The sequence below is a fragment of the Carettochelys insculpta genome, chromosome 11 (genome assembly GCF_033958435.1).
Source record: "Carettochelys insculpta isolate YL-2023 chromosome 11, ASM3395843v1, whole genome shotgun sequence".
In the NCBI taxonomy this organism is placed as follows: domain Eukaryota; kingdom Metazoa; phylum Chordata; order Testudines; family Carettochelyidae; genus Carettochelys; species Carettochelys insculpta.
The window spans coordinates 1,741,517-1,765,861 of NC_134147.1; the positions used below are offsets into that span (position 1 = coordinate 1,741,517).

Here is a 24,345-nt window from a genome sequence, read left to right on the forward strand (position 1 = left end):
GGGCTGTGGGGGGAGGCCCCGGCTCCTCTGTGGTCAGCGCCGGGGCCCCGCTGTGGCAGGGACGCGCCAGGCAGGCCTGTCTGCGGCACAGCCCCAGGGACACGGCTGCAGCGTGAGGAGCCAGGTGCGGATCCTGGCCAGGCCCCGGGTGGCTGGCAGAGTCTCGGGGGCTGGGCTGGGCTGCCCGCTGCCCATGGCCGACCAGCAGAGCCTGCTACTGGCACTGATCTCCCAGCACCCCACCGCCTCCACGCGGGTGTCCCAGCTCCCCTGGGGCGCTGCCAGGGCTACCAAGTACCCAGCAGCTGTTCCCCCTCACAGCCACTGTCACACATCCCTCCAGCCACCATATCCCCGTCCCCACAGCCACTGTCCCCCCACCCACTGTCCCCCCCGTCCCCCCTTCCCCCACAGCCACTGTCCCCCCACCCACTGTCCCCCCGTACCCCCTTCCCCCACAGCCACTGTCCCCCCACCCACCGTACCCCACCCCCCACAGCCACCGTCCCCCCGTCCCCCCTTCCCCCACAGCCACTGTCCCCCCACCCACTGTACCCCATCCCCCACAGCCACCGTCCCCCCGTACCCCCTTCCCCCACAGCCACTGTCCCCCCACCCACTCTACCCCCATCCCTCACAGCCACTGTCACACATCCCTCCAGCCACCATATCCCCGTCCCCACAGCCACTGTCCCCCCACCCACCATACCCCGCATCCCCGTCCCCACAGCCAGTCCCCCCACCCACCATACCCCATCCCCCATCCCCCACAGCCACTGTCCCCCCACCCACCGTACCCCTGTACCCCCATCCCCCACAGCCACTGTCCCCCCACCCACCATCCCCACAGCCACTCTGTCCCCCCACCCACCGTACCCCCCCATATCCCCATCTCCTACAGCCACTGCCCCCCCACCCACCATCCCCGTTCCCCCATCCCCCACAGCCACTGTCCCCCCACCCACTGTATCCATCCCCCCACCCTACCCACAGCCACTCTGTCCCCCCACCCACCGCCGCGTCCCCCAGCCACTGTCCCCCCACCCACTGTACCAATGTCCCCCCACCCACCATACCCCCATCCCCACTGCCACTCTGTCCCCCCACCCACCATACCCGTCCCCACAGCCACTCTGTCCCCCCACCCACCGTCCCCCTGTACTCCCATCCCCCACAGCCACTGTCCCCCCCACCCACCATCCCCCTGTACCCCCATCCCCCACAGTCACTGTCCCCCCACCCACCGTCCCCCCATCTCCCACAGTGACTGTCCCCCCACCCACTGTACCCTGTCCCCCATCCCCCACAGCCACTGTCCCCCCACCCACCATCCCCCCAAGCCACTGTCCTCCCACCCACTGTCCCCATCCCCCACACCCACTGTCCCCCCACCCACTGTACCCGTCCCCCCATCCCCCACAGCCACTGTCCCCCCACCCACCATACTCCCGTCCCCACTGCCACTCTGTCCCCCCACACACCGTCCCCCTGTCCCCCACAGCCACTGCCCCCCTCACCCACCGTACCCCCTAACCCCCCCATCCCCCACAGCCACTCTGTCCCTCCCCGGCCACCATACCCCCAGCCACCCCATCATCCCCCAAGGCGGGACCCCCCAGCCTGGCCGTTAGCCCTGGCCTGGCCTTTGTCACCTGCCCCAGCACTGGCCCAGGCGGGGGCGGGGCCTGCAGGGCTCTGACATGGGGACATAGCCCCCCACAGCAGCGTGACACGGCCCAGGCCCGAGGCGGCTGCCCAGGCCGGGTGCCTTGCCCAGAAGTGCAGGCACCAGCCCCTAGCTCAGCCGGTGCCTCAAGAAGCGCCCTGCGCGCTGCCCCCCCAGCTGTCTGGGCCCTGGGGGGCGGGGGGGCGGCATCTCGGGGGGGGCTGACAGGGGAGTGCCCAGCTCCCCACCCTTCTCAGCCTGGTCCTGCAGCCTGCACCACCCGTCCCATGCGTAGTCTCACCTCCGGCAGCACGAGCGGCTGTTCCCACCCAACCCCGCCAGCCGCTGGGGCGCCGGAGCACTGGGCGGGCAGCGGGCACAGGCCCCTTCTGGCCCGAGGGGCAGGCTGGCACAAGGGTGCCGAGAGGCCCCCCTCTGGCCAGGCCTGCGGGCAGGGCCCTGCCTGGCCAGGGCTGAGCAGGGGCAAAGGGCAGCCCAGGGGCCCATAGCAGAAGCAGCACCCAGCTGGGATGTGCTGCCCGGGGCCAGCCGGGGGTGATGCCCCCCCGCATGGGGAGAGCGGGCTCTGCCTCACTGGCCAGTCGTACGCCCCGCTGGGCGCCGGGCCGGGGTCAGACCAGAGGTCACGCTGGCTCCAGGCCCAGCCATCTGCGACCTGCAGCCGCAGGGCTGGCAGCGAGTCCGGTCTGTGCCCGCCTGGCTGCGTGGCCCGTCGTGCCCAAGCAGCAGGTGCCCCCTGGCACCAGGAAACGGGCCTGGGGCGTCCCACCCACCCTCCAGGGCACAGCTGCGCCCTTCCACTCGCTGCCCAGCCCACGGGCGGGCTGCCCTGGGCACCAGCGGGCACCACTGCCCCTCCCCTGCCAGGCCGGCGCAGGAATTCCCACGCACGGCAGGAACTGGAAAGCGAAAGCGATGCCCTGCCAAGGGGCGCCCCGGCTTCCAGCCCCTCCCGGCACCGCGCCCGGCTGAGCTTCCAGCCCCTCCCGGCTGAGCGGTTTCGTTTCTCCGGCAGAGCGAAAACCGAAACTTAGCAGATGGAACCGGGGCTCTTTCGCTTGGCTCCTGCCTGTTAAGGTGGCCCCGGTCGGCAGGGGACCTCAGCGCCCTTAACCGGCCCTTCCCCAAGGCCGGGACTGGCCAGGCAGTCCGGCTGCTCCGGGGCGGCCGCCGGCAGCTGCTCCAGGTCCCCACCACTGCTCAGGGCAGAGGCGCCCAGGCCAGGGCAGCGTGACAGGAACCACACTCGGGACCTGGGGGTTCACCTCCCACACCCAGACCCACCCAGTGGGTCTCTGAGTCCTAGGGGCCGGGACCAGGCTGGCCTACTGAGCGCCTCGCGTCCGCCTGGTGGTGGGCACGGGCCAGGGCCCTGCCCCAACTAGCCCCAGCCCAGCGCTGCTCGCAGGGCTTGCGTTTAAGAGAGCCGGGGCTGCTAAACCCACCAGCCCCCAGCTGAGCTGCTCCCTGTCCTGCTGGGGCAGCTGAGAGGGTCCCTGGGCCCCAGCCCCTCTCCTGGGAGCCCCCCGGCCAGTGTCACTCTCAGGCAGGGCGGGGGAGGCAGACACTTGGGTCAGGGCTGGCAGGGACGGTGCCCCCCAGCACGGCCCAGGGCAGGCGCCACCGCTGAGGAATCCCAGCAGCCGGGGATGGGCCAGCCCCAGGCTTCACTCCTGGCCCCAACCCAGCAGGTGTCCAGGGCCGGTTCCAGTCCTGCAGCCCAGGCCACCTTAACAAGCTCAGCCTGACGCCATCCACAGGGGAGGGGCTGCGCAGAGCCGGTGCTTAAAAGCAGCAGCAGCGGCAGCGGCGGCAGGCAGCGATGGGGAGCCAAGCTGCAGGGATGGAGCTGTTCCAGGTGCCCGCCGGCTCGCTGGATGAATGGGTCATGCTGCACCTGCAGCCCAGCGAGGAATTCACGCGCCAGGTGAAGGACGCAGTCCAGCGGATCTGCGAGTTCCTGAAGGTGCGGTGCTTTGACGACATCAAGGTGCTGAAGACGGTGAAGGTGAGTCGGGGCTGGACCAGCCGCTTGGCTGGACTGCTTGCGGGCGGTGTGGGCCAAAGCCTGGGGGCAGCTACTGTGATCACCAGCTGGATGGGCCAAGCAGGGGCCTTACCCCAAATCCACCTGGTGGCCCAGTTGCTGGGGGGACAGGCAGGATCTGCTGTGTGTGATCGAGCGATTTGGGCTAGTAACCGGTCCCTCAGAAGAAGGCACAAGCGACCCCCCTCCACCTTGTGGACAGTGAGAGAATCATTTCCTGAGAGGGGACGTTGCCTCCTGACCACCGGCGGCGAGTGGTCAGGCTGTGCTCTGAAACATGAGGGTTAGGTGCAATTCCCTCCTGTCAAAACCACGTCGCTCTCCAGGGGAGAGGGCTAAGGAGCTCACGGCCTCCTTGTGGGGGCCAGAGGGTAACCACTGCCCCTACAGCCCCAACCAGGCCTTTCAGCTGCTTTCGTTGTTTCCTTTTATCCAGCTGTATTAGGTGGGGTGTGATTTTTTGGCTTCTCTGACCCAGGGCTCTCAGCCGTCCCCCTGCTGGGTCACTCCTCTGAACTCAGCACGCCCTTTTACCAGTAACAGGACGGGACAGTTGCAAAACCTCCCCCAGACCCACCTGTGCCATCTAAAAAAAATTGTACAGCAGAGCCTTACTGAGATTGCAAGCAGCATTTCCTGTACGCTGAGCACGTGATCGGCTGCCCGGGAGAGATTCAGCTGCGGCCCAGTTGATTAGCAGAACGCCCACAGCCTCCCAGCAAGTGTTTCTGTCCTGGCCTCCAAAGCACCTGCAACCCTCCCAGCTTGGTTTCCTCAGCAAACCTGGCAAGCGTGCTCTCGATGGCCAGGGTTCCTGACCTGTTCAGTACCACGGCACGCTTCAGCGGGGCAATGCTATGGCACACCCACCTTTTCCAGCTCAATCGGTTGCTCATACCTGTCACGGTGACTAATATCTACCATGGTTACAGCCTAACTAGAGCCCCGCTCGTTATTCCCTTCCAGCCTGGCCACGGACCAGTAACTGTTCTCTGGGAAGGGTTAGCCAACCACTCATGCGCCCACCTGAGAGCAGCCCCATGTAGGCTGCAGTCCCCTAGTTCCCTGATAAGAAGGGCCTGTGATGCCGTATCAAATGCTTTACTAAAGGCCTGGTATAGCACATCTACCGCTTCCCCCAATCCACCATGCTTGTTACCGCAGCACAGAGAGCTCTTGGTTTGGTTTGATGTGATCTATTCTTGACGAATCCCTGCTGTTACTTACCGCCTAATCTTTGCAGATGGATTTCTTAATTACTGGCTCCATTATCTTTCCTGGGACAGAAGTTAAGCTGACTGGTCTGTAGTTCCCTGGGTTCTCCTCATTTCCTTTTTCACTGATGGCCACTAGCTTTGTCCTTTCCCAGTCGTCTGGAATCTCCCCTGACTTCCAGGACTTTTCAGAGATCCCAGCTAATGGCTTGGCTACCTCCTCTATCAGCTCCTTCACTATTCTAGGACGCATTTCCTCAGGCCCTGGTGACTTGCAGACATCTCACTTCTCCAAGACATTTGTAAAGTTTTCTTTACCTGTTTCGACTTGGTGAGCTAGCCCATTTCCACTAGCATTCACAGCACAGTGGGCTGGTGCCGGGGTCCCCCTCTGAGTGGGTCCCAGGGTACTGGCCCCATGCAGCTTGGCCCCCTGGGGGGCATAACAGGGCAGTGCATTGAGCAGGCGGTTCTCTCCCATGGCAGGGTGGCTCAGCAGGAAAGGGCACGGCCTTGAAGAACAACTCAGACGCGGATCTGGTCCTTTTCCTCGACTGCTTCTCCAGCTACGAGGACCAGGCTGCGAAGCGCGCGGCGGTGCTGGCCACCATTGAGCAGGCGCTGACTGGGTGCCGGCAGAGCATTGCCTACCGCATTGAGGTGGAGATCTCTGAGCCGAAGAAGAAGAAAGGTGCCAGCCCGCGGGCGCTCTCCATCACTCTCCAGTCCAAGCAGAGTCGGGAATCCATCGACCTGGACGTGCTGCCGGCCTACGATGCCTTAGGTAGGGACTGTAGCCCTGCCCTGCAGCCCCACCTCCTGCGGCCTGGCCAGTTCGGGGGCTCCCGCCAGGCGCACTATGTCCCTGGCATCCACTGGGGCAGGAAACCCAAGCTGATCCCCTGTGCCCTTCCCCATTCTTCCCCCCCGCAGGGCACGTGATCAAAGGCAGCAAACCCTCCCCCAGCATCTATGAGGATCTGATTCGGGTCGGTGCTGAGCCAGGGGAGTTCTGCACCTCCTTCACCGAGCTGCAGAGGAACTTCGTGAAGTGTCGTCCAGCCAAGCTCAAGAACCTGCTGCGACTGGTCAAGCACTGGTACAAAGAGGTGAGGGGCCCTGCCCTGCTCTGCCCTGCCCCTCCTCCCCGCCCACCAGCTCTCCTGGCTGGTACCTTAGCCCCCTCAGGTAGCTCGCTGCTCCCCAGAGCTTGGCCGGCAGGAGACGGAGGCTGTCTCGGCTTCGCTGGGCTTTCCTAACACCCTGCTGTCCGGCCTGCTCTTCTAGACTCCTAGAACACTGCAACGGGAAGGGACCTCAAGAGGTCATGGAGTCCAGCCCCCTGCTCTTATGGCAGGGCCAGGCATCATTTATGCTGTTTGTCCAACCGGCTCTTAAATGTCTCCAGCGATGGAGATTCCACAGCCTCCCCGAGCAATTTATTCCAGTGTCCAACCACCGTGACAGCTGGGAACTTTTTCCCGACGTCCAACCTAAACCTCCCTGGCTGCAGTTTAAGCCCGTTGCTCCTTGTCCTGTCCTCAGAGGCCCAGAGCAACAATTTTTTCTCCCTCCTCCTTGTAATGCCCTTTCGGTATTTGAAAGCTGCGATGTCCCCTCTCAGTCGTCTCTCTTCCAAACTACCCAGCCCAGTTCTTTCAGTCGTCCCTCACTGGTCCTAGACCTTTAACCAGGTCTGTTGCTCTTCTCTGGCCTTTCTCCAGATTGTCCACGTCTGTCCGGCAACGTGGCCAGTTCTGGGTGCCACAGGACTCCAGTTAAGGGCTAACCAGTGCAGGGTGGAGCCACCTCTGCCCACCATCCGCAGCACAGAGCCATCACAGCAGCGCAGTTCTGGGCCCCTGGAGCGGGGGGGTGTGCCTCCTCCCCAGCTGCTTCAGAAGCACTGACCTCTGCCACCTGAGCTAAAGGAGAATCCCTACTAGCGTGAGCAGTATAGGGCCTTGACACACAACACTGCAGTTGGGATTCCATGTGCACACCCGCTCACTCTCTAGCTGGCATATGTCACCTTGGTTCACCTTCCCCCAGCCCACGTCTCAAGCCGGCTCCCCCGTCTCTTTCCCAGCTTTCCCAGCGGGCCTCGGACTTGCCCCCCAAGTACGCCCTGGAGCTGCTGACCATCTATGCCTGGGAGAGCGGCACCAGGGCCGCGGAGAAGTTCAGCACAGCTGAGGGGTTCTGCACGGTGCTGGGGCTGCTGGGCCGCTTCCGCGAGCTCTGCATCTACTGGACCGAGTTCTACGATCTCCAGTCCCCGGTGACAGGGGCCCACGTCAAAAAGCTGCTGCGGGGACCACGGTGAGCCCCTGCTCCTGCCCACGTGGCTCCATCGCACCCGCTTCCTTCCGGGGGGGGGGCCGGGGGCTCCGCCAGCGCTGGGGATGCAGGAGCAGAGAAACGGCAGCTCAGCCCTGCTGCCCCTTCGGTGCCACTCAGTGCCAGCCTAGCACTGCGGCCGGCAGAGCCCGCAGCCCTGAGCGTGTCTGAGCCCTGTGCCCCCACGGCCAGCACCTCCCCGAACGTGCCCTGCTCTGCCACCACTCCCGGTGCCTCAGTTTCCCCATAGGCAGGGTGGGAACGGCACTGATGGCTTGAGGGCTCCTGAATGAGTGCGTGTGGCACCCTGTGATACCCCTGAGCCAGCAGGAGCACACGGACTAGGACAGCAGCTGTCTCCAGCCGCTCAGCTGGCCGGACAGCTCCTCCTCCAGGAGGCGACCCTGGTCCACGCTCGCTCCCGCCCAGAGCCCCTGGGGCTGCAGCACCCACGGCCCAGGCCTGATCCTCCCTCCTGCAGCTCCCCTCTGCGTGCCGGGACAGGGACCGTGAGCCACAGGCCAGTGACTGTGTCAGCAGCCTGGGCACAGGGCAGGGTCTGGTTTGGTGGGACAGGGAGCAGGCTGGGGCAGAGCACAGAGCTCCTGGCCACATGGGCCAGGAGCTGCCCGTGGGGCCATTGACAGAGCCAGCCTGGTGTGTGTTCGCAGCCCCGTGATCCTGGATCCAGCCGACCCCACGGGAGTCCTGGGGCAGCGAAAGGACTGGGCCCTGCTGGCGAGAGAAGCCGCCTTCTGCCAGCAGCAGCTGTGCTGCAAGAACAGCCACGACCTCGTGGCCTGCTGGGACGTGCAGGTATGGATGCCGCCCGCGCAGGGCTGCTGGTCATCGCATGGAGCAGCCCAGGGCTCCCGTTCCCCCCAGGCACCCTCTGCTGGGAGTCGCTGGGAGCTTCCCCTCGCCCTGTTCCCCCGTTTGGAGAGGCTGGGGTTGGGTAGCTGGGGGGGATACCCAGGCGAGCCTCCTCCCCCAGCACTGTGGGAACGTTTCCTGATGCAGTCCCGGCCCCAGCTTCTCCCGTCTCTCTTCCAGCCGGCCAGACCCGTGCAGGTGACGGTGACGCTGCTCTCAGGCCGCAGCCTGACCCTGGAGGTGAGCCCCAGCACCACCATCTGGGAGGTGAAGGAGGCGCTCGAGGGCGCCTGGGGCATCTCTCCCTACAGGCAACGCCTGGCCCTGCAGGAGCCTGGCCTGGGCAGCCAGAGGCTGCTGGACGACAACACGCTGGCTTCGTATGGCATCTTCTACGACACCAGGCTGCAGCTGCTGCTAACCGAGCCCTCGGAGCTGGAGATCTTCGTGAAGGATCCCAACAGCAGAACCACCCTGTACGTCGTCCGCGCCAGCGACACCGTGCTGGCCTTGAAGAAGAAGACGGAGGCTCGCCTGGGTATCTCCGCCAGCGAACAGCGCCTGACTTTCAGTGACCGCGAGCTGCAAGATGACCACACGCTCGACCATTACAGGCTCCGGAACAAGAGCACGGTCCTACTGCTTCTGCGCCTCCGGGGAGGGTGAGACGCTCTCTGGGCTGCGGGGACCTCCACGGGCCGGAGTCTGCTGTGTCCCAGGGAGAGCAGCCCCCAGCTGGAGACGCTGCTTCCTAGAGCCTTTGCGAGACTTTTCAAAGCTTAGCAACGTCGTGCTGGCTGGCCCCACATCCCCTGGGAGCCAGGCCCCCCACAGCCCGGCCCGGCCCCCCACATCCCCTGGGAGCCAGGCCCCCCACAGCCCGGCCCGGCCCCTCTTGGGGGACACGGCCACCGATTCCACGCTGGGTGCTGGGCACCGGCCAGACATTATGCATTAGACCCATTGTTCTACTCCCCCCATCCCTGCCCCTCTGTTGTGTCACTGTCTCCCACAGCCAATCTGGTGTCCGACCTCTGTAACTTTGTTCTCACCCAGAATTATTTCCGATGGGGGGACAATTAATACCTCCAGATTAGTAGAACTGCTGTGGGCACCTGCATGGCCCCACAATATGCTAATATATTTATGGCTGACCTGGAACAACGATTCCTCAGCTCTCGTCCCCTATTACCCTCCTCTACTTAAGATACATTGATGACATCTTTATGATTTGGACCCATGGTACAGAGACTGTAGAAGAATTCCACAGAGACTTTAACAATCTACACCCCACCATCAACTTATGCCTCAGTTACTCCACGCAAGAGATACATTTCCTGGAAACCACAGTACTAATCAAGGATGGCCTGATCGGTACCACACTGTACCGAAAACCTACTGATCACAATACTTACCTACACCTTTCTAGCTTCCATCCTGCACACATAATTAGATCCATTGTTTATAGTCAAGCCCTTAGGTACACTCGCATTTGCTCTGATCCTACTGACAGAGACTGAAAACTACAAGATCTTTACCAAATATTCATAAACCTGAATTACCCACCAGGAGAAATAAAAAAACAAATCGACAGGGCCAGACGAATACCCAGAGACCAGCTACTCCAAGATAGGCCCAAAAAAGCCAAGAACAGAACACCACTGGTCATCACCGACAGCCCCCAACTCAAACCACTGCAACGGATTATTAAAGACCTACATCCTATCCTTGACCAGGACGCCACACGCCAGAAGGCCCTAGGTGACAGGCCTGTTCTGTCCGACAGACAACCTCCCAACCTTATGAGGATTCTCACCCACAACCACAGTCTATACCGCAGGAACACGAGTCCTGGGACTTTTCCTTGCAACAAAGCCCGCTGCCAGCTTTGTCCACATATCTATTCTGGAGATACTAACCAGGTTAGTCACAGAATCACGGGCACATTCTCATGTTCCTCAACTAACATCATATATGCCATCATGCGCCAACAATGCCCAGATGCTTTGTATATTGGACAGACTTCTAACTCCCTTAGACAAAGAGTCAATGGGCACAGAACAGACATAAAAACACTCCTGATCCACAAACCGGTCAGCCAGCACTTTAATGGAGTGGGCAATTTCTGTTAATGACCTGAAAGTTTGAGTCTTACTGAAGAGGAATTTTCACAACACTCTGGAAAGAGAGGCTGCTGAACTCTCTTTTATATCCAAATTCGACACATTAACACGTGGTTTGAACCTGGATGGGAATTTTCTGGGTCATTATAGGGGCTCTTTGGTACACTTGGCTTAATCTAATTCTTGCCCCTCCGCTGTCTGATTTGCTCACCTTGATAATTGTTTTCTGATTTGTCCTCCTTGCTGACTGTTTTTGGTTCTCTGTGCCTTAAATACTGAGTCTGTTCTGGTCTGGCTGTGGTGTGAAGAAGTGGGTCTGTCCCACGAAAGCTCATCACCTAATAAATTAGTTTGTTAGTCTTTAAAGTGCTCCTGGACTGCTTTTGTCTCCCTTATGTGGGGCCAGATGCCCTGGGGGGCGTGGGCTGTGTTCAGCAGGGAGGGGCTGTACTCATGGGTTCTGAATTCGAGAGTGCTTCCCTCCCTGCCGTTACACACCCCTTGTCTCCGCGCTGGCGAGGCGGGGTGCTGCATCTCCACACGCCTGGGGGTGCGGCTTCCCCAGTTATGGGCTCAGGCCAGCCGTGATGGAGTGAGGGATGCGTGAGACCCAAGCAGCTCCCACCAGCTGGGGATGATACCCAGCTGTCTGTAACCTGAGCAGGCAGGTGACACCTCTGTCCCCGGCACAGAGCAGGGAGGAGCCCAGCGGGGAGGTTGGAAGCTGGGGAGAGGGGGAAGGCAGCCAGGCTGCGCTGAGGGGGGGCTAGACCCAGCTGGGGCACCCCTCGGACTCCTCTCCCAGGACGGGTTGGAACGACTGTCTCTGCCGGCTGCACTGACACCTCTGTGCTGCGCCGTGTCTAATAAACGCCCTGAGTGAGTCACTGCTGGCTGCGGGGGGCAGAGCTTGGGGTCCCCTGAACCCCAGCACACCTCCTCTCCTCCCTTCCGGACCGAGCTGAAGTGGGGTCCCTCAGCCCGCGACCTGGAGAAGTTCACCCCCCACCGGCAGCTGCGTGGGCTGTGACGTCGGTGCTCCCCCGTGCCCGGCCCTGCCGCGGGGGTGTCCTGCAGCAGCCGCTCCACCTTGTCTGGCTGCTGGACGACTTGGAGGTGCCGGTGCATTTCCACCCTCTGCGGTTGTACCAGCCCCGCTCTTCGCCGGGGCGCTGCCCTGGGCCTCCCCGGCCGGGCCCGAGCTCAGCAACCCTTCCCCCGAAAGCCAGGACCTCCTCCACCCCCCACTCTCCCTCTGGGGAAGCCCCCCCCGTAACACTCTCAGCAAGCCCGGGGTCTCCTCCCCTTCTGCACCTCGGCTCAGTCGGGTGGGAGCTGACGGGCCCTTGGGGCGCCTGCCCGGGTGCAAAGAGCAGGAGGACGCAGGTGCATAAAGGCCTCCGGCATCCGCGGCAGTGTCCCAGGGACCCTTCCCACCAGCCCGTCGGGCCGGGAGCGACGCCCCGAGGCCCCGCAGCACCGGAGCAGGGCGGACGCGGAGTCAGGCCCCTGGGAGCTGAGGAGCTCCCGGGGGAGCCCCACCCCGCCGGACACGCAGCTCAGCCCCGCAGAGGACAGCGCCGGGGCCCTTCGCACCTGGCCCGGCTGTTCCCGCACGGGGCGGCCGCGGGGGTCCTCGGGCTGCGGCCGCTCGGGCGGGCCGAGCAGCAAGGGGAGCGCTGCAGGGGCCGCTCGCAGGCGGTGAGCCGCCCGGCCAGGTCCCCCACGTGCTCCCGCCTCGCAGCCCTGCAGCGGCCCCCGCCCGGGACCGGCGCTGCTGGCGGGGCGAGCCCCCAGCTGGGGCCCCGCTGTGCCGGACGCCGGGGTTGCGGCCCGGCAGCGCAAGGGTTACCGGCCCCTCCCCCGGGCCCTGAGCGCGCGCGGCCTGCTGGGAGTTGTAGTCCCCGGGCCCCGGCGCGGGGCCTCATGGGCCGCGTAGTCCCGCGCGCGCCCGTCACAACGCGCGGCGGGCGGCGGCCCCGCCCCGCGCGGACTGCGGCTCCCAGGGGGCAGCGCGGCGGTGACGCGCCAGGGAAGATGGTGGCGCCGGCGGCCGCCGCGTGGTTCCCCCCGCAGGCAGCGCCCGGCCGCCGCCGCCCCCAGCCCGCCGCGCGCGCCCGGCCCCGGCCCGGCCCCGCCCCCTGAGCGCGCCCCCGCCACGGCCCGGCACGGCCCCGCCGCCATGCCCCGCTCCCGCCGCGCGCACGGGGCCCGCAGGGGCGGCCGCGGTGAGTCCCCCCGGGGGGCCGGGGCCGGGGCCGGGGGCGGCGGGTGCAGCGCGGGTGCCCCGGGGCCGGGGGGCAGCGCGGGTGCCCCGGGGCGGGGGCCCCCTGAAGATGGTGCAATGGGGGTGGGTGCCCCGGGCTAGGGAGGGGGGTGCCCCGAAGATGGGGTGCAATGGGGGAGCGCCGGGCCGGGGGGTGCCCCATGGCTGGGGCGGCGGGCTGCCCTGCTGGCCGCTGGGGTTGCCTTGCAGGGGATCTGCCGCACTGACCCCCGTGTGGCGTCGGGCCGGGCTGGTTGCGGGGGCGGGGGCGGACGTGCCTGGCACCGGCTCCCCCGGGGGCAGCTGTGCCCACCTGGCTGCGGTCGGTCAGAGCCTTGCACCCACCGAGCGCGCCTGGGACAGACCGGTGGGACGGGCTCAGGCGCTGCTAGCCGTGCCCTGGCCTTTCCCCGCAGCGCTGGGTGCCTTCCAGGCACGGCTGCCCGCGCCCAGCTGGGGGTCTCGGTTTGGGTTCAGCGGGGAGGGGCGTGGGGCGCACGTGTCGGGTCCTATGTTTGTAGAGCACCGGTCGGTGCCCGGTGCGTCCAGGGTCTTCCGCAGTGACAGGCTGTTGTCCTCCATGCAGAGACTGGGCTGGGGTGGGCTTGAAGCAGGTTGGTCTAGCTGTGGCATGTGGGGTTGGAAGAGCCCCGTGCCCGAGGGGGACGCAGCAATGGCAGCCTAACCCCCGTCCCCCGTAGACACGGCGAGGCTGGCAGAAGAGGGCTTCCGTCCCCCTGACTGCTGTGGCTCTGGGAGCCGGACTGACCCCCGGGGAAGCCCTTCCGTGCCTGCGATCTGCGTGACTTGCCTAGTGCTGTAGCGGAGACGTGGCCAGTGGCTGCCTCAGGGAGCCCGTGGCGGAGCAGCGACTTGAACGCACGTCTGTGGTGCGCGCTCCGTCCACCCCGCCTCTTGCTGCGGGTGACTGAAAATCCTGCCCCCCCATTCCTGGGAATAGGAACAGCAGGTGCTCGTCGCCTCCCAGATCCGTGCGGTTCTGTTGCTCTGTGCATCAAACATCCCCCTGTGGTTGTGCTTGGTCAGGGAGGCTGTTTGCAATGGTTAAGTGCACGGGAGGGTGCTCATGTGCTGACGGAGCACTAAAGTTGTAAAGCCAACGGTGAAATAAAGCTGCTTGGATTTTTAAGGTGCAGTTGGGGGCAGGGGGTATCCCTGCTAAATCCAGGCAGCTCAACGGCACCTTCAGTGTTGCTTTGAAGAGCGCGGGTTCCGGCATGCACCTTCTGCAGTAGTCCAAGCCCCCGGAGGGGTAGGTTGGCGTGCTACATCTCATACTAGGTACATTGGTTCTGCCAAAGCAAAGCCCTCGGGTTTGGGGTTGGGAACCAAATCTAATTCTGAAGCTGAACAGTAAGGGGGAAAACTGAAGTAAGCGAAGGCAGGTCCCGTGGGCTCCCCACTTCCAAAGCTGGGGGGGGGCGGGGGGAAGATTTCTGCACAGGTGGGAAGAAATGACACCGTGGAAGTTTGGGATTCAGTAGAGGTGGTCCGGAGTATGTCGGACTCCAAGGGGCTCTGGCATGGTGCATCTGAAGCCATGGAAACCAGGAGGCTGTTCCATCTTTAGCAGCATTGTAGAACGTTTCAAGGACTACCCTGAGTTGCTGGAATGCACTAAATTAACATCCGGCTAGCAATGCCTGCGCTGCCCTGGATTTCCTGCCTCTCCCGAAACCGAAGGGTTAATGTGCCTTGCTTGCTGCTTGTGTCCAAAGAGCTTTCCAGGAGGGGAGGAACTCCTCGTGGGGAGCCAGCCACCAGCCGCTGCTGGCAGATGTGCCGCGCACGCTGGGGTGAAGAGAGGATTTGTTCTCTCTCACTTCATCTGGAGGCCGGCTGTGGACGGTGGCCCATTGCGCTAGGCGCTGCAGTAACACAAGCAGCCTCTCCGCATCAAGTGTGTGTTTGGAACTGCAGAACAGGTTGAACAAAACGCTTCAAAGGAATGTGACCTTTTGAGTTGAGTCATTTTAAATCTGCTGTGGCGACCTCCTTCCCGCAGCGCCTCCCCATGTTACTTCCTGTTCACCCTGGGTCTTGTCCCCCAGTCGCCTCCTAATGTGTAAGAACGCTTCAAGTAGGGTGCGTTCTGCCAGCCAGTTACCTGGCCGGCACTTGCTAAGTACTCGAGTCATCTGGTACCCCAATACCTGGGTGCAAGCAGGAAAGTCCGTCAGGTGAGAATTTGTCTGTCCCGGTGGCGACACAAAGCTGTGGCACTTGGAAGCCCCACTGGTTCCACTGTTTCTGTGCAAGCATCTCCTGAAATCAGGTCCTCCGGCTCATTTCCATGTCCCCTTCTTTGCTGCTAGTGAAGTACCAGCCATGTGCTCTGCTTCTGCCTCAGGCAGCTTGGCGGCTGGAAGACCAGGCGTGCTGTGCAGCCCAGAGGAGGGAGCAGCCTTACCTAAGGGTATTTTTCCACAATAGCTGTAAAATTCAGTTGGAACAGCGCTCGCTTACAGAGTGAAATCTTCGGAGCAATTGCAAAAGCGGTCACTGCCTGCCTGCTGTTCGGCGCTTGCAGGGGGTGCATTGTTAGCCCCGGTTCTGTTCCTCGCCGACCACCCGACAGCTGCCGTTATGGGGGATCCCTCGGGGAGGTTATTCCAAGAGGAACAACTTCTTTGCTCAGTGGGCTGAATTTTGCAGCTTGTGCTCTGCGGTGTCCCGGACCTGGCCTGGCGCTTTCCATTCCTCGCAGCTGGCGGAAAGGCGTACCCAGCGTGTGTCTTCAGCAGGGCGCTGGATGGCTGCACGTTCACCCTGCGGCTGTTCACAGCACTCCAAATACACCCAGCTGCAGCTGTGCCAGACTCTGTTGGCTGCCGGGCTTGGAAGCTATTGCTGTGCAAACACCTGTTCCCTGTGTGATGTCCTGGGCGTCGTAGGATCACCTGGCAGGTCTGATTAACGCGGATCAAACTGCCTCCCGTGCAGGTTCCCAAGCAACCAGTCCAGGCACCTGAGTTGGACAGCAGGAGAGCTGGTTTTTATGTTCGCTGTGTGACGCAGCCCTTACCCACGGCTGTCTGGGTCCTTGTTAGCCAGAGGCCAATGCAGATGAGGTGCAGGGTGAGAGCCAGCTGCTGATGTCACAGAAATCCATGGCTGGGTGCCCTCAGCCTGTTCTGCTAAGAGCGGGCTCTTCTCAGACCGGCTGGGGCAGCTGCACCTAGCCTTGAGGCCGTTTACTGGGCTGTCCTGCCGCGGCTGTCAGTGCAAATCTCTTGGTAGCCGCGGGGCCCGTATGTGTGGGCCTGGCTGTGGTGGAAAGGCGGGGGCGCGCAGGGGCGTCTCTTCCTGCCCCCTTGGGAAGCGTGAGCTCGGTGCTGAGACGTGAGGGGAGCCTTGCCGGGTGTCGGGGTGCAGCCTTCGGTGGCACAGCGCTCCCTGGAGTGCTGCTTGGGGTCCGTGTGGGGGCGACTTGCGGGCTCTTAAGCATGCCGGCAGCTGGTGGGGAGGGGCGTTGGCTCAGGCGCTCTGGGCAGTGGGCTGTTTGGGTGCCCCTCCCGCTGCGCGTCCTGGGGGCTCGGGACAGTTTTTGTCCCCCGCCCCTGACCCCACATGCGCTTTGAGGGACCTGCTGACGCTGCTTCCGAAGCCCCCGCCTGCTGCTGGCGGGTTCCAGGGAGGCTGGCTGCGTGCACAGTGTGAGGAGGCCGGCTCGGCTCGGCCCTGCCCTGCAGCAGCGTGGCCTGGGCGCTCGGCTTGCTGGGAGGAGGCGGAGGGCCCATTGCACCCCCTGCCTGCTGGGGCAGCCTCCTGCTGCGGCACAAGGAGTTAAAAATAACCCCCCAAGGTTGTCCCCCTTCGCCTCCTGCCTCAGCCCTGCTCCCCCCCCTCCCCGACGCAGCACCCCCTGCCCTGCCAACCTCTCTGGCCGCAGCCGCCGGCTGGGTTGTTACCGTCGCTCAACGGCCTGCGGTTTTGTTCTGGTGAGAGCAGCCGTGGCCTTGGCTCTCTTCCCGCAGAGCTTGTCTCTCTCTCCGCTGGGGTCGTGTAAGGGGAGGGCTCCGCTTCCCCCGGCTGCATCCCCAAGGCCCGCGTGCCTCTGGCCGGGCGGGGAGGTGCCTGCAGCCTGCGCACGTCCTGGGCCGTCCCGGCAGTTCTGCGGCTGGGCTCCTGCTCGCTCCCCTCTGGTGCAGGCAGAGCGCCGCCTCTCCCGGGGACCCCCCTGCTGGGCTCCGACCCGCCGGGCAGTGTTCTCTGCCTGCCCTCTGGGCTGCCAAGCCCCGGCAGGCGTGCGCCCCGCTGCCCCGGGGTTGTGTCTGCTTTGTCCCGTCCCCCGTGTGAGCAGTGCCCCTTCCTCGCACGCGGGGAGGGGCCGGGGCCGTCGGGAGGGGCTGGATCCGGGCCCCCTGGCGGGTACCAAGGCTCGTTCAGTGGGCGCTGGGCTGGGCTTGGAGGGCCCCTGTGGTGGAGCCTCTGGAGCAGCCGTGCCCTTGTGACCTGCAGAGCCTGCACCCTCTCCGCTCCCTCGGGCGCCGGCACTGACTCGGACGGGGGCTCCGTGCGCTGACGCAGGCGCCTGTCCGCAGGCAGCTGCTGGCTCCCTGTCCCTGCGTCCCCGAGGCGCTGCTCGGGCCGTCTCGCTCCTCAGGGCCAGGTGCACCCCGCCCTGCCCTGCCCAGCCCAGCCCACCCCTCTGGGGGACGCATCCAAATCCCTGGCAGCCGTGGGACTCTGCTGCGCAGGCAGTGAGGGAGCCCGGGGGCGTCCCCGGCCTGCAGCTGGCTCCATTGGCGCTGGGCACGCGGGCCAAGGCCGCCCTGGGTCGCTTGGCCATTCCTGAGCCTGTCGGCTGTCAGTGGGCACTGCTGGTTACTCATACGCCAGCTCGTGTGGGAAGTGGGTGCGCCTGGCGCTCCCCGGAGGGGGAAGCTGGGCCGTCTGGGGAAGGCTGGGATGGGCTGTACTCTTAATGGCCACAGCCGGAGCTGCTTTGTGGCCAGTCCTGCCTGCCTAGTCTCTCCCCTCTCGGCCTGTGCCTCTCCCCTTCCCACGTGGGGCCGAGCAGCAGAGCCTCCAGGTCTCTCCCTTATCAGTGGGGCTGTTCATGCCAGTCCCCACCCTGGCTATCAGCGGAGACACTCACGGGTTCCGCGTTTGCAGAGCTGATAGTGGGAGCGAATATTCCCGTTCCCCTCCGCACCTGTGGCAAGAGCAGCGAGGCGTGTGGGTGGGTGGCGGAACCCGGCGCCGGTAGGGACCTAGCCAGGGCACGGCACAGCCGGCTATGGACGGGCGGCCCCTGCGCAGGGCATTGGGAGGCGAGGTGCTCCGCAGACGTGGGCCAAGCTCCCTGCCTGGCAGGGCCGGCAGCTGCAGCTGGGTGACTCGTGAGTGGGACTTAACGGGCGGCGGCTGGGGCTGGGGGGACCAGGTCTGCCTTTGCAAGCGTGCGTGGTGCAGTGCCTGCCTTCGCACGCTGAGCCGCACAACCGGCCGGCTGGCTCAGTGCCGGGGTGGGCGGGGCAGGTGCTGGGGCCCGGCGGGGCTCTCCAGGAGCAGAGTTTGGGGCTCCGGTCGACCTAACCCGTCTCCCCTCCCCTTATGGCTCCCCAGGAGCTCGGAGCAGCGCCAAGGCCGAGTCCCCAGCCAGCGACGACGAGACCGCCAGCGAGGTGCTCAGTCACTACAGCAGCGCCAGCGAGAGCACCAGCGTGGCCGAGGAGGGCACTGGTGAGGGCACGGCGGGGGCGGGAGGGGGCAGGCGACCCGGGTGTTCCTCCGTCCGGAGGCTGGACCCCGCGGGGGAGGAGGACCCGCTCTGGGCGCCCGGCGAGTGACGCTGGCTGCGGTTGCAGGGAGCGAAGCTGTTGACGAGCAGGCGCAGCAGGAGGCGGAGGAAGACAAGCTGAAGGAGTGCATTGACCATGTGTCGGACAAGAGGTGAGAGGGGACGGGCGGTGCCGGCCCCAGCCCTTCCTCGGGGGCAGCTGCAGCTCGGCTGGGATCTGACTCCCTGCTCGCCGGGGCGCTGGGGTCCCTGTGCCCTTAGCAGGTGCCAGTGTGCTCAGCTGGCTGGAAAGAGCCTCGTCCCGTCCCCCCGGCACACATCCACACCCCCTGGCTGGCCTGCCTACAAGGAGGCTGCTGGAGGTGATGGGTGGCCCCGTCCAGGTCCCCAGCTCCCCGCCCTGTCTAGCACAGGTCTCTCTTCCAGCACCAAGACCCGTCAGGCGGCCCTGGAGAGCCTGCGGCTGGCATTCTCCTCCAAGACGCTCTACGACTTCCTGCTGGAACGCAGGCTCACACTCACCGACTCCTTGGAGAAGTGCCTGAAGAAAGGTATGGCTGCCCTGGCCCGGCCTGGCTCCTGCCTTCCCTGCACACCCGGCCCCTGAGCACGAAACCCGCCGTCTCGGGCGTCTCCTGCCCTCAGCACAGGGTGGGCAGAAAGGCCCGGGGAGCGTTGAAGGGGCGGGTCGAAGGAGCTGAGTACCACTCTGCTCTGCCTGTGTCGGCCAGCGCCCCCCTCCAGCGGGCGCCCCTCACGCCTGAGCCTTGGGGCTGCGGGTGCCAGGTGGAGGCAGACCTGGAGGCTGATGGCAGCTCTTCTGCCCTGCAGGTAAAGGGGACGAGCAGTCCCTGGCTGCTAGCGTTCTCACACTACTGTGCCTTCAGATGGGCTCGGGGCCCGAGGGCGAGGAGGTGTTCCGCAGCCTGAAGCCCCTCCTCATCGGCATCCTGACCGACTCCTCGGCCAGCCCCGTCGCCCGCCAGAGCGTGAGTAGCGAGTCCCCGGGCGCGGCACTGAGCTGGGTCGCTCTCCCCTTGTAGCAAGGCTGGGGCTGGGTTCTCGTCACGCGGCTGTGGGCTGGGCCAGGCCCCAGGAGACCGCGCTCAGTACGGTGTCAAGAGGGGCTGGGCCGGGCACCCTCTCCCCTCCATCCCCGCTGTCGGAGGTCTCCCCAGCAGGGCTGGCTCCGGGAGCCTGGGGTGAAACCATTCAGGAGTGGGGGAACTCTGCAACACTGAGAAGTGGGGGGCTGGTCCCCCCCATCCAGCCTGCCGGGGGCATGGGCTAGGGGACAGCCCCAGGGCTGCAGAGTCCAGAGACCTCTCCCTCCCGCTGGGCAGCCCCCACTGGGAGTGCAGCTCGCCCCCGCCCTGGGCACCGGGCTCCCAGCCACGCCGACAGCCGCCCTCTTGGCCAGCGCTTGGGCCGAACGGGCACTGGCCCCCAAGCAGAGTGTGGGCTGTGGGTCCAGCCGCAGGCTAGCGGCCGCTGCCTGATCCCAGCGGGGGACCCGCCCTTGGGCAGTGCCAGGGGGCTGGAATCAGCACGGGGCTGGGCCTGCGCTGCCTTCCCTAACCCGCGCCTCTCGCTCTCTAGTGTGCCACGGCCCTGGGGGTGTGCTGCTACGTGGCTGCTGCCGATGTGGAGGTAACGCCAAGGCCAGGCGGGGGGGTGAGCCCTGCACGTGTGTCCGCCGCCAGCCCCGGTGCAGCATTTCTGCCCCAGCGGAAGGTGCCCTTGCTGCTGGTGTGGGGCAGCCCGGGCAGTGCCCCCTTGGCCAGTCGCTACCTGAGGGTGCCCCTGTGGCCGGGCGGGGCGGGGCGGGGCTGGGCTGGGCTGGGCTGTCTGGTCTCCCCGTGCTGGGGAGCCTCCAGCTGTTACCAGAGCGGCTGTCCAGAGGAGCGCCGTGCTGGAGGGCTCCTGTCCCCCGGGGCAGACCCCCCACCCCAGGGAGGGACCAGGGAATTGCACGGGGCTTGGGCAGTCTCAGGCCCCCCTCTGCGCACCCTGGCACCTGCCGCTGCTGCCGGTCGCTGGGGCTGGGGCTTCACCCGTGAGCAGGACAGCGTGGAGCCCTGGAGAGCCCCGCAGCCCCTGAGGGGGTTCAGCCTGTGCCACTGACCTGGGGCGGCTCTGGAGAACAGGCTGGGGCGCCGGTCTAACCGCCTGTCTCTCCTGCCCTAGGACCTGGCCTCCTGCCTCGCCTGCTTGGAGGGCATCTTTGGCACATCCTGCCTGGAAGAGGGCAGCTCCGTTCCTGCCCATCACAGCCCCCTCCTCCAGACTCTGCACTGCTGCGCCCTCCAGTCCTGGTCCCTGCTCCTCACCATCTGCCCCAGCTCCCAGATCAGGCAGATCCTTGACAAGTGCGTGCCCCGGCCGGCAGAGCCGGGCAGCTGGGGGTGGGCAGGGCGGGAGCTGCCCTGGGCCCTGCAGCACGGCCTGGAGGAGCGCAGGGCTGTGCTGCACTGCAGGGCTGGGCGTGAGCGCAGCAGGGAGCAGGCCGGCTGCCCTGTGACTGGCGCTGGCTCTGCTTTGATTCCCCCCTCTCCTGCTGCAGTCACCTGCCCAAGCTGCCGCTGCTGCTGTCCAGCGAGGACGTCAACCTGCGGATTGTGGCAGGCGAGACGGTGGCGCTGCTCTTCGAGCTGGCCCACGAGCTGGAGGTAGGGCTCGGCCGGCTTGGCTGCCCACCGCAGGCTGGCCGTGAGCCGGGGGGAGGCTGTGCCCCAGCAGCCTGCCGAGGGCCCCTGCCCGGGGCTGCGAGGTGGGTTCCAAGCAAGTGCCTCTGCTCTCCCGGCAGGAGGAGTTCTTCTACGCGGACACGGACCTGCTGTGCGCCAAGCTCAAGGCCCTGGCCACCGACAGCAACAAGTACCGGGCCAAGACGGACAGGCGCAAGCAGCGCTCCATCTTCCGCGACGTGCTGCGCTTCATCGAGGTGCCCACGGGCGCGCCCAGGGCTGCGGGCTGCATACGGCGCTCTTGGCCTGTTCCTGCAGGTCCCCTCCGGCCCCGCGCTGGGACCTCGGGGGGCGGGGTGCTCCTGGGGGGACTCTACGGACAGGGCGAAGGGGCTGAGGTGGCTCTTAGCCCATCCCAGCACAGGGCTCAGGCACTGGGGACGCCTGTCCAGCAGTGCCCAGGGTGTCCTGCCCCCGGGGGGCGGCTGGGGCCAGCCTGTGGGCAGGGATTCTGGAACAGCAAGTGGCTGGCGGCCGCCTCCCCCAGAAGCAGGGCGTGGGGCGAAGCACCAGCCAGCCGGCGCAGGCCCTGAGCAGGGAGCCTGGGGGCACACGGGCTCTGGCGGGAGCTGCCTTTTCCGGGGCCTGGGGCCGGGTGGCGGAAGGGCTCCTGGGCTGCCCGGCTGAGCATAACGCCGCCCCCCTGCCCGCAGAACGGCGAGTGCCACGCGGAGAGCATCAAGTTTGGCCTGGAGTGCATGTACGTGGACAGCTGGGTGCGGCGGCGGGTGTACCACGCCTTCAAGGAGCTGCTGGGATCGGGGGTCCGGCACCACCTGCAGGTACTGGTGGGGCCGGGCGCTGGGCTGGGCTGGGCTGGGCTGGGCTGCCCGGCACAGCGACGGCTCTTCTCGCCCTAGAACAACGAGCTGCTGCGCGAGATCTTCGCCCTGGGGCCCCCGCTGGCGCTGGACGCTGTGGCGCTCAAAGCCAGTAAGATCTCCCGCTTCGAGAAGGTAGGTGGGGCTGCGCCTCCGGCCGGGCCTGGGGCACCGGGCATGGGCAGGGCCAGGGGCATGGAGCCGCGGGAGGGAGGGCTGCAGGGGCCGTGCCTCCCATGGCTTATGTTGCCGAGCTGGGGAGAGCGGAGGGGGCCTCCCCCTGTTCGGGCAGAGCTTCCCCCGAGCATCAGGGCTCAGGACCGAGGGAGCTGCAGGGGCCGTGTCCCCAGGTCTAGGGCCAGGCCAGGGCTGGGCCTGGACCCCTCCGGGCTTGCGGGGGAGGAGCTGAGCTCTCCCGGCGAGGGTGGGGGAGCCCTGCTGGGCCCTGGCAGCTGCTGCCTTCTCTGCCGCTGGGAGGGGGCTCGGGCAGCGCCCGGGGGGTGGGACAGAGAGTTAATAGGTGGTTGCTGCCAGCCGGCTCCCCTGGCCCAGCCAGCTGGCGTGGGGCCCACTGGTGGCTCAGCCTGGTGCCCCGTCTCTCCCCCCAGCACCTGTACAACTCGGCTGCCTTCAAAGCCCGGACGAAAGCCAGGAGCCGGGTGCGGGACAAGCGAGCGGACGTCCTGTGAGGCAGGCAGCTCCCCGCGGGCTGCAGACCCCGACCACTGTGATGCTGGGGAGGAGCTGGGGGGCTCCTGCCTGGCCCCTCCCCTCCCCTCCCCCGCGGTGGGGCTTTCCCGCCTGTACAGACTGGTGGAGTGGCTGGCTGGGCTCCCAGCCCCACAGCGCTTTTATTTTTTTAACCAAAAATGTAAGTGGGGGGCAGCCCTCCCCCCTTCGCTGGTGCTTTTACTGCCTCCTGGTGTGGCGCTGGGCCAGCCCGGTGCTGAGCCCTGGCCCCGGGGCTTTCAGGGGCGTGTGGGGCCTGGCTGGCTGGTGTGAGAACTGGAGGTGGGAGTGTGTGCGTGTGCACAGCGTTACTGGAGGGGCTGTTCCCCTCCCCTGCCAGGAGCTGGCTGGGGTGGTGGGGTGGCACTCAGGTTCTCCTGGGGCCAGGCCTGTGCTGCTTCTTGGGGTGCTCTTGTTCTGGCTGTGGGGGTGCTGCTCCCCCAGGTGGGAGGCGGGGGAGGGCAGAGGGTGAGAGCAGCCTTGCTGGGCTGGCAGGGGGAGGCAGTGTTCCCCCAAAGGGGGTAGAAGTGTGGGGAAGCAGGGTACGGCCCAGCCCCCCTTACAATCCAGCAGCTGGTCCCCTTATCTGTGAGGGGGAGCTGAGCGTGCCTCCCCCCTCCCCCACCCAGAGAAGCAGGGGCCAGGCTGCTGGCTGGAAGGAGCCCTGGCTGGGGCATAGGGGGATGGAGGTCCCCCAGCTGGCGCTCCCACTTGTGGGGGGCCAGATCAGACACCATCTGATACCCTGGAGCAGCCTCTGCCCAGCGCTCACAGCTGGGGAAGGGGCCAGGGTAGGAGTCAGCTCAGCTGTAGGGTTCCCCCTCCCCTTCTGCCACCAACAGCAGGGGCAGAACAGCTCTGTTGAATGGGGCCAGGCCAGCCCAGGGCTGGGCTGGGGGGGTGTGGGAAGAGGGAGGGCTGGGGTGAGGCAGGCAGGGGCCCAGCCCTACGCTGCAGGGTGCATGGGGTGTTGCCTCTCCCAGCAGAGGGGGGCGTGGGGGCCATGCCCTGGGCCTGCTCTACCCCCTGCTGTGGGGCATCCCTCCTTGGCTGCATTGGGGTGGTTTTCTCATGTGCTACTTGACTGTGGTCATTAAAAGGCCTCAAGAGCTGGGCTGCTGGCTTGGTATGGGGGCTCATGCCATCCGAGGGGGCTGATCCCAGGGCAGGGCCGGGGTGGGTCTGAACCACACTGGTGAGGGAGCACCTCCCCCCCCAGCCCTCGGGGCTACGGACTGATCCTCTATGGGAAAGGCTGAGGGGCAGCCCCAGCAGGGCAGCCTCTGTTCTAGGCCTGACCACCTCTCCCAGCTCTTCTGGTGCCCCTCCAGCTTGGCCTACAGCTGCTTGTTCCCACAGTCACCCCCAAGCCACCCCAAGGCCCTTTGTGGCCTCCCCAGCTTGGAGGGGCTTCCGCTCTGGCTGTGCTTGGTGGCCCCCCCAGCTGGAGGCACAACCAGCCCATGCACCGCACCCCAGCCCCATCAGGGCCCAGGCCTGCTTCAGCCAGCTGGGAGCCAGCCCCCTGGGGTGCTGGGGGGGGGCTTGGGCAGCTCCCTTGCCACGTACAAAGTCTGTATTTAGGGTAAAGGGGGGAGGGGTAATAAATAAGGACGGTGCTGGGGGGCAGTGAAGGGGATTCTCTCCTTCCCGCTTCATCCTGTGCAGGCCCCCTCAGTACCCCAGCACTGCCGTGGGCAGCAGGAGTGCTGGGCCTGGCCGCGCTGCCTG

General features: G+C 65.7%; 2 protein-coding genes across 5 annotated transcripts; both read left to right on the top strand.

The window, feature by feature from the left end:
- The first annotated feature begins 3,522 nt into the window (after positions 1-3,522).
- On the top strand, positions 3,523-10,644 carry LOC142018878 (2'-5'-oligoadenylate synthase 1-like). The gene is made up of 6 exons (XM_075005076.1): positions 3,523-3,695; positions 5,435-5,732; positions 5,882-6,057; positions 7,038-7,270; positions 7,960-8,104; positions 8,342-10,644. Exons 1-6 carry the CDS (start codon positions 3,531-3,533, stop codon positions 8,825-8,827), a joined length of 1,503 nt encoding a protein of 500 aa, XP_074861177.1. The 5' UTR covers positions 3,523-3,530; the 3' UTR covers positions 8,828-10,644.
- A 1,677-nt stretch (positions 10,645-12,321) lies between these two features.
- IFRD2 (interferon related developmental regulator 2) lies at positions 12,322-24,291 on the top strand. Of its 4 annotated transcripts, none has more exons than XM_075004848.1 (12): positions 12,322-12,512; positions 18,143-18,259; positions 18,385-18,469; positions 18,744-18,868; positions 19,149-19,306; positions 19,917-20,051; positions 20,505-20,686; positions 20,881-20,986; positions 21,124-21,261; positions 21,718-21,846; positions 21,925-22,020; positions 22,494-24,291. In XM_075004848.1, exons 1-12 carry the CDS (start codon positions 12,467-12,469, stop codon positions 22,572-22,574), a joined length of 1,398 nt encoding a protein of 465 aa, XP_074860949.1. In that variant the 5' UTR covers positions 12,322-12,466; the 3' UTR covers positions 22,575-24,291. The 4 variants fall into 4 exon arrangements, with proteins under 4 accessions (XP_074860949.1, XP_074860950.1, XP_074860951.1 ...); XM_075004849.1 differs by having other exon boundaries at positions 19,917-19,991; positions 22,494-24,290; XM_075004850.1 differs by having other exon boundaries at positions 19,917-19,967; positions 22,494-24,290.
- The last annotated feature ends 54 nt before the right edge of the window (positions 24,292-24,345 follow it).

What these genes read in the sequence shown, in the direction of transcription:
- IFRD2 (XM_075004848.1), top strand. Translation starts at nt 12,467, where the DNA reads ATGCCCCGCTCCCGCCGCGCGCACGGGGCCCGCAGGGGCGGCCGCG. An exon ending in CGTGGCCGAGGAGGGCACTG is followed by an intron (nt 18,260 to 18,384) that starts GTGAGGGCACGG and finishes CTGCGGTTGCAG; the next exon opens with GGAGCGAAGCTGTTGACGAG. An exon ending in AGCTGGCCCACGAGCTGGAG is followed by an intron (nt 20,987 to 21,123) that starts GTAGGGCTCGGC and finishes CTCTCCCGGCAG; the next exon opens with GAGGAGTTCTTCTACGCGGA.
- LOC142018878 (XM_075005076.1), top strand. Translation starts at nt 3,531, where the DNA reads ATGGAGCTGTTCCAGGTGCCCGCCGGCTCGCTGGATGAATGGGTCATG. An exon ending in GCCGGCCTACGATGCCTTAG is followed by an intron (nt 5,733 to 5,881) that starts GTAGGGACTGTA and finishes TCCCCCCCGCAG; the next exon opens with GGCACGTGATCAAAGGCAGC. An exon ending in TCAAGCACTGGTACAAAGAG is followed by an intron (nt 6,058 to 7,037) that starts GTGAGGGGCCCT and finishes TCTCTTTCCCAG; the next exon opens with CTTTCCCAGCGGGCCTCGGA.